The following is a 12,516-nucleotide window of genomic DNA, read 5'->3' on the forward strand; positions in this document are numbered from 1 at the left end:
TTGCGCTGCTTCATTGCCCTTCGTGGAGCTGTTAGGCACATTAGGTCCGATCAGGGAACTAACTTTATGGGGCAAGAAACGAGATGGCAAAGGCTCTGAAAGAACTTGATAAGGAAAGAGTGACTGCATACCTAGCAGAAAATCAGTGCGACTTCCAGATGAATACGCCCCACTCTAGTCATGCTGGAGGCGCATGGGAGCGTCAAATCCGGACAGTGAGAAGCGTACTGAGCACGGTCCTTGCCTGCAGTGTGGGAAGGTTGGATGATGCTTCATTGAGAACATTCCTTTATGAAGCTATGTGCATCGTGAATAACCGCCCACTCACTGTTGATAACATCAATGACCCCAAAAGCTTGGAGCCACTCACACCGAACCACTTGATCACCATGAAATCCTCAGTCCCACTTCCACCTCCAGGTAAATTTGTCAAGGAGGACCTGTATGCTAAGAAACGTGGAGAAGGGTACAGTATCTGATTGAGCAATTTTGGCACAGATGGAGAAAGGAATACCTGGCCAATATTGCTCTGAGACAGCGATGGCATACACCAAGACGTAATGTGGAGGTGGGTGACATTGTGATTCTCAAAGAGGAAGATGTTCCTCGCAATGAATGGAAACTTGCTAGGGTTGTGGAAGCACATGAGGATGATGATGGACTTGTACGGAAGGTGACAATCCAGACTGGTGATCGGAAGTTAGGAAAGGGAGGCGAACGCCTCGTCCAACCCTCAATCATTCAGAACCCATTCAGAAATTAGTGGTCCTGGTGAAAAACAGCTAAATGGGGAAAATGTCATTCATTGATTAGATTTCCCTTCTAAAATAGAAGTTGTCATTATGCTGTACTTCATGCACATGTTATGGAGATGTAAAATCTGCTGTTCATATTGTTGAATTCATTTGTTGAGAAAAGAATATTGTTTATGTCAATGCAAGAATGTTTAAAACAACACACATGGTGGCTTGGGAATTACATTTGATATAATGGAGAAATGCAAGTGTATTTACAGTTCACAATTGTAATAATCAAAGGTAATTGGTGGAGTGTAGCTGACGCCTGAAATGTTTATGTGGGTTGCCATGACAACACCAAAGTGGAATCTGAGATCGTTATTGTTTTCTATTTGTTTTCTTTATTTGCTTCTCATGCTTGTGTTACATTTGGCAGTAGGAAAGGTAATCTATGAATCCAGTGGATATATCCTGCTTATAAGAAATGTTTCCTGTTAAAATATTATTGTGAAGTAGTCACTTCCTGTGAGTTGCGGGAACCGGAAGTTGTGCGCGGGAGAGACAAGACCAGAACGGTAACACGGCGGACTTTTCGGAATATACAACTTTTCTACTGCTGGTTTACAAGGCGTACACGGTAAAAAATCATTATGCTGTTATTTGTTTAACACGTTGTGCGACCTTGTGAAAGGAAATAAGTGGCTTGAGATGAATATCATATGTGCTATTGATATTATTTTACTTGTTTCTAGTTTTCACGGTGCTCCATGATTGTGAGAGGAATAAAAAGAATTGTGGACATCAGTACGGAGCGTGGATTCTTTCGACCAGGGTAGAAACAGGTATTGTTTGCGGGCAAATACCACAGCCTTGAAAAAAAGCTTGCATGTGAATTTTCAGTCAAACACACCTAAAACAATGTCTAGAATGTGAAATGTTGGTATAATGGTGCTACTTGAAGCCTGAAAACGATCTCCCATAAAAAAAAACAAAAAACGAGCAAACAGCAGTAGCAGACGTCCTGACTGGGTTCTACGTTAGCATAGATCCCTCCAGAGTTTTGTGCACACGGTTTTAGGTAAAAATGAAAAGGTTGAGGTTTTACATTTAGTTCAGTATTACCTGTTGCCTGTGTCCTTGTCTTTTGGGAAAATACTTTACACAGTAATGGCTCAAAGAGGATTCCTTTTTTTTTCTTTTTTTTTACTGTGCTGCAATTGATTACTGGATTATTTGTGCCATTAATTAGTGTCAACTAATTTTTATTCGATCTCCGCACAGGATATGCTTGTGAAGATGGAATATGGGGGAGAGCAGAAGTGCGTTGAAGTTCCACAAAGGGATGAATGAAGGACATGCATATTGTATTGAAGAAATAAGTAATGAGAATGCTGTTATTTGCATTTACCATGTCAGACCTTTTGATAAACAAAATTCTAATGAAAGTGAGAACATGTATACTGTTACATCTTTCAGAAAATGTTTTTGAAATTGTGGTGCACAGTTCAGAATAAATGTTTTTCAAAAACCATTGCATCTTTTTAGTAAATGTTTATTTCCAAAAGAAATTTCTAGAAGTTCAGAACAGTAAAATTCCCGCTTTTTAGAATGAATTAGAAGATAACTCTTACGTAGTTAAACTAAAATACTCTTTGAGAGTTAACTCATTCACTGCCAGCCATTGGCAGTGAATGGGTTAAACCCATTGACTCATGCACTGCAATTGACGGCTATAGACGTCAATGGCAGTGAATGAGTTAATATATAAACTCTTAACACCAAGTGTTAAATTATCAACTCCAGACAGATTTGGTGTTTAACACTAAATCAGAGTTAACGTACCAACTCTCCAAAAAGAGTTAAATTAACACTCTCTGGTGTGGACCCATATAGACACTTTAATAGTGTTGAAATCAAATCCGACAGTGTTAATTTGGACATGCTGGATTTGCTGTGTACATGAGTGCATTAATGAAAGCCCAGTACAGATTAGAGCAACTGCACTGCACATTAGAGACGTAATCATCCTGCAGAAGAACAGCTACTGGTCAGTAAAACCAAGAAGGGTCAGTCACAGATCCCAGCACTAGATCAATAAACTTATGGAAGGCATTTTCAAAGGTAAAAAATACTTTTCGATTTGAGTTTTAAACTCATTCACATCTGATCTGTGCCTATTTTGACCTACTTGCATACAGGATAAAACTGTCAGGAGAAAATGATGATATGGTCAGGAGTCATATTTAAAACACACAAATGCATCCTGGTGATTTTACTCCACTTTAAAAAAAAAGCGAGTACATCATTCGATCTGCGCTCGATGTGCTAGCTTTATTTAATACACTAAAGAAAAGATAGACTTTATCATTATCTATGCTAAAATCACTGAGGAAGCAGCTTCCTCCAGCTGCTCCTCCGGCAGAACATCTGCTAACCTTACATAGTGACGGGCTGTCAAGTTGTGTAAATGTCATTATTCATTCTCATTATACTAATTTCTTGTGTGATAGTACCTCTCAAAACATTCACTCACTTTGTGCAGTTTCTCGCCTCCCTTTTCACCGTTGGTCACTCCGCCACTCTGATTACTTGCTCCGCCTGCCTGCCCTCCTGCTTCCTCCAACCTGCTCTCAAAGTTTCTGACCCTAGCACCTTATATCTTCACCCCTTTCCTGCGTTGTGCTATAGTTGCTACCACTTGTGTCACGTGTGGCTACATCTCATAGTACTGTACTGGCTACACAGTATTCTTTACACTTATCAGAAAAGAAGTTAGTTTTTAAAAAAAAGTTTTCTGTGTGTGTAAATTACGCTGCAATCGTGTCGATTAAAGCACATTTGGAAGCACTCAAATTAAATGGTATACATTTGTAAATCTTACTTTATGCTTAACTGCTTTATGCAAAAGATTCAAACTCCAGGCAGAGATTACAGGTATTATTAAAACATGTTATTAACTTTATCTGTTAAATCGGGCTGTCTGCTTGTGCCTGCTCACATAAAAAGAGGTGTCTGAATCAATGTTTTTCCACACACCATTTGACCCACATGAGAGCTGTGAATTATCAGAGGATAGAAAAAATGTAATCGTAAACTGCAACACTGTCGCTGCAAATAAGAGAAACACTGGCGAAAAAAAAGCAGAGCCTGTTTGATTTATCCTACTGTTGTTCTTGGTTGTGTTGTGGCTGGTTTTAAGCTCTGCAGAAAACATAAAGGACTACAGAGTCAGACCTATAAACCCCTGATGACACCAACATATTTCAAGCCTCTCTCAAACCTGTCAAATAAACTGTGGCTCTTGTGTCTCTTGCTGATCAGAGGAGAGACACTACATACAGCTGGAGGCATCTAATCACATCCCAGACCCGATGCTCAGCTTTAATCACACTGTGTCCCCATTGACTTGAGCTCACACTGCAGTCATAGTCTGCATTGTCGGCATGTCTCAATCCTTCTTAGAGATGAAAAGTTAAATGCTGAAATGGGACAAAATGTATGTTTTTCCATTCATGGAGGCCAGCAGTGTCTCCAAAGATAAACTCAAGGGTTTTAGCCTAATATAATACATTTTAAGCTGTTTCTGAATTGAAGTTCAAAACTCCACATTAGCCGTTACTGTCATTCAGAGTTTAGTGGAATAAGCCTCCTCTTGCTAATCAGTACAGAACAGGTAATCAGTAGTTGTACATCAGTTAGCATGTAATTAGCCTAGCTCGACACAACTGATTGTTAACTGGCGACATCTACAGCATCATTTTCCCGTTCCTGTCTCTGTGGGCAATTTTTATTTTTTTTAAAAACACACACACACTGTAAGTGTTTATATACTCCATGTTCATTATGATCACCACTAAAAAACAGCTTGGAAAATAGGGAGGAAAATATGTTATAACTGCTAATGCAATCAGCCATGCCCACTTACAGTAATGGAGTTGTGCTTTGAACACAGACTGAAATTAGATTGACTGCCTGAGCAGTAAGGCATAACAGAGAATATATTTCATGTGATAATGTGAACTCCAAAGTGCTCCACATGTTCCAGTGGGGTTTTATTAAAAGTGTGCTGACTTTTTCTTGTTATTTGTTGGTTTGGAAATGCCTCTGAGGCACAGAAAAAATCCATTAGAAATAACCAGGAAATTGTTGGGAACTTCCTTACCAAGCCTAGAAAGTATTTAAGGGACTGTTTCATTTTTGCTTCAACCCAATTTCCTCATGGAGACAAATACATGTTTCTTTTAGCGTCAGATTCATTTGGTTAGGGCCATGAATGGAGTGACTTTTTCTCAACTTCTGTTTGTTCTTTTTCTTTTTTGCTGTGGTTCCTCTGGTTCTGTTTACATTTTCATCCATCCATTGTTTTCCATTTACACAGTTCAGGGTTGTTTATATTCCTGTTTCAATTTTATTACGCAAGCTTCTGTTCGCTATGCACTTCAGGATGAGTAGTCTGTGTTAGGAGCACAGGGGCCTATTTGGGAGGCTAGTGGAAAAGGTCAAACTTTTAAGGAAACCAGCTGCACGGGCAAAATCCCTAAGGTGGCTGTGCTGACAGGTTGCCCTCAGACTGAACAGGGTTTGGCAGCATAAATATATAACAGGTGTACCAACCTTGGGTTACTCTGAAGCACCATGGCTAGCCGTGAGAAGTAAAGATTCTGAACTTTGAGCTTTCACATCCACAAGTAATTTGAGCACTAGAATATCTTTGAAGCTTAAGATAAATAGAGAAAAACTGTGATGTGATGCAAAGTATTCTTTAGATGTAGGCATAAACGAGTTAGCTGGATAAAGTAAAGTAGATCTGAACTCATTATATTTCGGTCTGTTATAGGTTATATCTGTTATTAAGTTTCTACTACAATGACAAGAAACTGGAAGAAATGACTGCAGCGAGCTTGAAATTAGTTCTCTTTTTGAAAGTATCTCCTTCAAGAATTTGAGCCATGAACGGATGACATCGTTGACATGAGCATCAGAAGATGGAAATGGGGTTCTCATCAAAGCTCCAGGTCTAAAAACTCAACCCAGCACTTTGAGTTTGTTGTTATATTTGTGATTCCTTATGGATGTTGAAAGGATGTTCCAGTATTATTTTCAGGTTGCCTTGAGTTTTAAGAGTAGTTTAGGTTATTCTATGTCTTTTTAGTAACGTCCTCATAGTCCATTCATAGTTATCTCAGTTAGTTTTCCTGTTTAGGCTTCAGTTTACTTTCTGCCATTTTATTTTTGTATTCAAAAATACCGTCTCTCATTCAGTGGCTGCATTTGGGTCCTCCTCTCACACGCCATACGGTCTGCTGCAGACCGTGACAACCGTGGTGTAGAAACTAGGACAGTATGTGCATTCTGAACATCTAGCAGCTAAAAACACCCCAAACATTACATTGTTAAAAAAAGATCTGTAATGTAACAATTAGTGCTGTCCAAATTAACACATTAAAGCATCTGGAGTGCAGAATGACTCAAAATCCCTGAAATGTTTCTGTCAATGGGCAGTTGATCTGGTAGTGATGGGCAGCTGAACCAATCAATTCAATTTGGAAAATAATAAACGCACGTTGGCCCTCTCGATGGGAAATTTGAGTATTAAAAAAATAACAAGACTGAACAGTTGACCAACAAAGTATTATGCACATTGTGCAAGAAGGAATTTTCTTTTCACCGAAGCACTTCAAGCTTAAAATATCACATTGATGCAAAGCATACGTTAACTCAGGGATGCTGCTAGGACTTTGGCTAACACGTCACCCAGCTTGCGATAAAACTACTCACGGAGCATCTGGGACTCAGTAAGTCGACCTCGGAAATATTGACTGACACAATGCCAGCTGGATTGCAACAAACTGCAGACCTATTAATATCGTTGAGAACACGCGCTTTACATAGCTTTGGTTCCTCGTTTCAAGGACTTGAAATGACCCCAAGAGTGACAGAGAGAGAGTGGATAAATATTTACAGAGTTTTTTGTTAACATGAATTTTCAAGCTGTTCAATAAACATGTTAAGTGCGTGTATTTCCCCTTTCTTTTTCCGAGTCTGTTTGCTCATGCAAAATGAAATCCGATTATTATAGAATAAAAATGAAGGATATGTAATCTTGATTAAGCAAAATTTATCCAGCAGACCGCTCTGACTCTGCAGCAGCAGGTAGGGCCCACAAACCCCAGTCGGACGGCCAACTCCTCCTCCTTAAAATTGAGAGGTGGGCAACGACGCCAGGGGTGAGGTGTACACCCTGATGGTAATTTGGAGTCCGTGTAGTGTGCCCACCCCCAAGATCCTATATGTATGTGTTATGAGAGTGTGAGTAATGTCAATGTCTAAGTCGTGAGATAAAATTGAGGCACAAGAAGCCAGAAGGGGACAGGGGGGGGGATGCTTCGCCAGCACCCTGGTGACATACCCCTACTCCAAGGCCCTGCATGTGTGGGTGATTGTGGTGGAGCGGGAAGAGGGAGGCAACTGGAGATGGGGAGGGAAGGAAGGGAGGGGCAAGTGACCCCTCCCTGGGGCCAGCTCCCCCGCTGACCCCAGTAGGCACCACCATACTCTGCAACCCACCAGGGAAAGGGGGCTCAGGTCCATCCGGACCGGGGCCCATCATAGCAGCGCCGCCCGGTCCCACAGAGCCCGGGACAGCCCACCCGACCCCACCACAGAGAAAACTGCACCCACCCCGTCATCCACTCATCTTCCAGACTACACAAGACAATAGACGCCCAGGCTGAGATCTTCCTCCACCTCTCCTGTATCTCCCCCTCCTGCAGAGTGAGTTCCTGAAGAGAGGAGAGCTCCTGCAAGATGTAACAACCTCCCCCACCAGTTGAAGAGCCCCCCAGGTGGCTCGATGCACTGGCGGCACCCTGCGCAGGGCTGGGCCCCCATGCAATGGTCACTTTAAAGACAGGGGACCATGAGTGTGATAATTTGCAGTCAGTTTTTCCCTGTCCGAAAAAGATTGTCCCATTGTCCTCTCATGTGACTCAGGCTTCATATAAAAATGTATTGTTTTAGCTAATAGTAGTTAGCATTAACTTACCATCAAGCATGGATATTTTTTTATGTTCCAAATGTAGCAGCTGGATAGAAAATGTTGCTTTCTTACTAATCTTGTCACTTACAAAAATAGTATTTAAAGCCACAACTTTGATTCTATTGAACCATCAACCTTCTTGTCCTTAGTGAGGTTGTGTTGTGTATGTGGTGTCTATGTTGTGCTATTAGTGCAGCATATTATGATTAGTGGATTCCACATCTCCATATCATGTGAGATAATATCAACTGGACACATTAAAGCAGAAAATAATTGTCACATATTTTGTATTTTTGCTGAAAATGTGTCCCCTCTTCCTAACATACATATCTCTTCATGGGCTCCAAATCAAGGAATGGCTCATTTTCATGTCATGTTACAGTAATAACAAGGTATCTAAAAAAGAACAACCAAATTGGAGAGCATATTTAAATACAGAAATGTAAAACCAGAAGCAAATACGAGAAAGTAGATGGAAAAAGAAACTAGATGATCATCATGTAAGCCTGAAAGATCCAAAAAGACAATAAACAGAAAAAATACAGAGTTAAAGAATCAAATCATAGACCAATTCAGTTCAGCTTAGAAGCAGTGCTCTGTGGTGACAGCGGCAATGACGTCATCATGAGCCTGACTTTGTACCTGCTCAGACTGAGTAGATGGCTTTATCACTTTGGAGACAACTGGTTCATTTGCTTCATTTAAAACAGTTAAAATGAAAAAAAAAAACATAAAATATTTTAGTTAATTATGAAGAGTTCAGACATAGAGAGGAGTTAATCATCAGCATATTGACTGATCAGTGAATAATACAGGGTGTTACCTGTTGTTCTGTGTCAATATAAAGACACCATAAGGAGGATGGAGAGTACATGCAGGACACTGCCAGGTGGAGGACCACTTTGAACACAAGGTAGAGGGAGAAGGATTCAAGGGATGTGGCTGAGGAAGAGAGTGGGGTTGTGGATTAAGGTTTACCTGGAGAGAGAATCCCACCTGTTCAGGTGAATATGTGGATGAAATAGGAGGTGAAATCAGAGTGAAGCTCCTCACCTGTGACAGTGATCCAGCTGGATGGAGACTCTCCATGACCGCTGATGTCACACTTGTAGAGGCCTTCATCAGACCTGGAAACATGCTGGATGGTCATGTGACCTGTAGGCTGCTTCCTGATGAGGGAGCCATCTTTATAGAAAGCAGCTGGGAGGTTGGAGGGAGTGGTCTTTGTTTTACAGAGCAGAGTGATGTCATCTCCCTCCATCACAGGGAGGACAGGACTCTGCAGGATCACTGATCCACCTCAACACAGAGACAAACTACAGCATTTCATCCATTTACACACAGCTTCATCAACACTAACTCTAAGTATGTCCACTAAGAGTGGACATATTTCTAAAGTTTCCACATCAGAACACAAACGCATTGTAACAGTTCAAAATGTCTGTTGAAATAAATAGTTTAAGACAAGTTTGAAATCTTTTCATTTTTATCTTCATGATTAAACGTTTTCAGTATTTGTTACTGTTGCAGTAGCATTATGATGGGAATAATAATAATAATAGTTACTTAGAAAGGAACATTTACTTTTTTTTTCATGCTGCTGGTTGCAAGTAGGTTGCAAAGACTCCTTTACCAACCTGCATCAGCTCAGTGAAACATTTGAAGTGGAATTTCATGCTCTGGTACATTTGACATATTTTTTCATTTGTTCTGTTCTCTGAGCTGAGATGCCTTGAACATAAAAGTTTCCAATACAAACTAAAACATGGCACGCTGAAGAAGAGGCATGTAGCTGAGTCTACAATGTCAAGAATCATAACAACATTTTTAACATCACTGCAGTTTCTGTTTGTAAGTTTACCATGATGTACAGTAATGTGCAAAAGTCTTGAGCAACCGTTCATTTCTTTACATGTTGCTGAGAAGAGGAAATAGGTGCAGTGATTTATTGAAACATATATGGAAGTACAGTATATGGAAAAACAAAGTTCATACACAGCCTGAACTGTATTTCTGTAATTTCTTTTAGGTATCATCAGAAATATTTTCCTGTAGGACATTTAGAGCTCTACTTCATTTTTATGCTGAAAAATCAAACAATTGCCAATCAAACACTTTGGTGCATCAGAACCTGAAAGTATTTTTCTGTATTTCCAATTGTATCAATTTTGACAGGATTCTCAACAGCACTGGCTGAAATGAAGCCCCAAATCCTGAAAATTTAAACTGAAAATGTCAAATGTTTATTCATCACTCTGAGAAGCTTTTAATTAATGGTTATTTTTACCACTAAATGTTTCAGTAAGTTGCAGTTTGCTTTATGATGGCAGTAATAGTAAAATTTTGAAGGAAAGTTCACGTTTTGATTCTAACGCTGCTAGTTGTAAGTATGTTGCAAAGACACCTTTACTGATTAGTACTCGTTGTTATTGCTCATCAACTCACCACACAATTGATAATGAGGAGGAAAACTACCCATAAAGGCAAAAACTGCTTTGTTGCAGACTGTAAAAGATTTATATTTTGCTGTAAATAATTAGGACATTTTACAGTCTTTCCTGGGATCATATAACTTGATTAATGATTGAAATCTGGGTATGTGCAGTGGGCACAGACTTATAATGGGGAGCTGTATGAGTGCTCTATGAGAGACACGTAGCACACAGTCCTGGTAATCAGCACTGCACTCTATGACCTGTCTGTAAGTCATCTTCAAGGCTACAGAAAGCTGCTGCTCAAGTATCGATGAGAACACACATTTGTAAACACATCGAAACTCTCAATGTGTGAGAACAGAATTCAGAGCATGTGTGAGTCATTAGCATGAAATCTGATCTGGCACAAAACAACTTTGTTTTGTTTAGAAGTCACGAAGAGTCATTAAGAGTCTAAGACAAGATGATGTGGAGTCATTTGCACTGCACCTGTTAGCAGAACAACAATGCAAAGTACTTCAAACATCACATACTGTTCATACTTAAACTCTCACAGTACAAAGCACTAAAAAATCAAACAGGAGCAGAAACTGAAACTGTGGATGCAGAGTCACTGACAGCTAAAAGAGCAAAAAACAAAACAAAACATGAAAAACAAGAAGATAAAGAACAGCTATTAATAATTATGATACAGAAAAACAGCAAGATTGTAAAGACATATCTAAATAGCAGCATGTATAGTAGCTCATCTGTGAGAATAGCTTTAATTAGCAATGATGCTAACGCTGTTAACATTAAAATTGATACAGTAATCCTCTGTTATGGTCAAAGAACAGATGATGGGTTTGGCGGAGGTTTACCCTGGTGCAGGTGTGCTGCGGTCAGTTGAAGAATCCGCAAGTTTCTCTGTGAGTTTCCCATTACGTCGTTGCGAACTCGGCGCTTGCTTGGAAGTTTAGGGGTTTTTTTCGCTGTAAAAAGTTTTCTTCCCACGCACAACGGACGCTAATGTTTTTGTCACTTTTTATGGAATCAAACTCAAAATAAGGTCAGTACTTCCACGCTTTAAACGCTGCACGCTCATACTCTCTCCCACAATCGATATATGATCCATTGTTGATCTGCACACAGCTGTTGTCACCAACGGCGCACTCACTTACGTCACTGTCATGAGACATTCTCGCAAAAAAATCACGGTTTTAGTAACGCAGTAACTAACGCAGCGTTCCTACGGGAAAGTAACGGTGATCTAATTACCGATTTTGCAATAGTAATCCCTTACTTTACTCGTTACTTGAAAAAAGTAATCAGATTACAGTAACGTGTTACAAGCAACGCGTTACTGCCCATCTCTGGTGGGAACTAGTGCGTTAGCGCAGTTTGCTAGTTAACGTGTTGGCCGTCTAGCCCCATGCACGGGGCGATCGGCGGTAGCTCGTTAACGGAGATTTGCCGTGTTGTGGCGTTAAAGTCATTTCAACGAGATTAACCTGAAAGCACTAGTGGGAACACAACAAATATGACTGCACATTTACATCATCCTAGTGCAAAGACAAGTGGAAGCAGACAAAAACAACAAGCATGCATGCGACAAACTTTACCCGAGTCATTTAGACAGCCGTTAGCACAGGATTCTCCTTATGGGGACCTGATATGTTTAATATGCTGCTGAAAATATAGCCCAGAAGAAGCTTATAGTATAACCATTTCTCTGTAATAAACTCTCTTTTCCAAAGATGAGTGATTCCTCAATCAGATACAGGGCTCGCAATATCGCTAGCCCGACGTCCTGGGGCTAGCGATTTTTCCAGTCGGGCTACCAAAATCTATCTCTGCCCTGCCCGTCGGGCTATTGTAGGAAGGAAAAATATATGTCAATGCTTTTGCATTCTTTCAGAAATGTAGCTGGGTAATTATGTCATTGGCATCGGTGAGCCACTGTCAATATGTGACATATTGAAATCGCGTTTGAATTTGCGCTTGTTTTTTGTTTTCACTTTGCAATCAAGCGAACTGTGTATAGAGAGCGACAGCACTGATCTGTGAGTGATGATAATTTGTGCACCAATTCCTCTGACATCGTCCTATTAATCGTTAGCTTACTACGCAAACATGACAAGTGAAATCTCCCTCAGCAAGCTTAAAAATGTGAGAGGTTGATCGCGCAGAGAATCGCTGAGCTTATGTGAGTGTGTGTGTAAAAGCAGCAGGATATATATTTGACTACGATGACCTGGATGACTGAGAACCTTCACAGACAGATATATATTTTAGTTCTGCTGAGCCAAATAAGACAGGTCAGGGT

At 40.3% G+C, this 12,516-nt stretch overlaps 1 protein-coding gene across 1 annotated transcript in view; it reads right to left on the minus strand.

Annotated features, from left to right (window-relative positions):
- Window positions 1-5,374, minus strand: part of LOC113014561 (WD repeat-containing protein 55-like) — a 10,094-nt gene extending 4,720 nt beyond the window's left edge. The window contains exon 1 of the mRNA XM_026156185.1: window positions 5,352-5,374. Within this exon, the coding sequence (XP_026011970.1) occupies window positions 5,352-5,374 (23 nt within the window). The remainder of the gene's footprint in view (window positions 1-5,351) is intronic.
- Between the last annotated feature and the right edge of the window lie 7,142 nt (window positions 5,375-12,516).

This window comes from Astatotilapia calliptera, chromosome 3, assembly GCF_900246225.1.
Source record: "Astatotilapia calliptera chromosome 3, fAstCal1.2, whole genome shotgun sequence".
NCBI classification, from domain to species: domain Eukaryota; kingdom Metazoa; phylum Chordata; class Actinopteri; order Cichliformes; family Cichlidae; genus Astatotilapia; species Astatotilapia calliptera.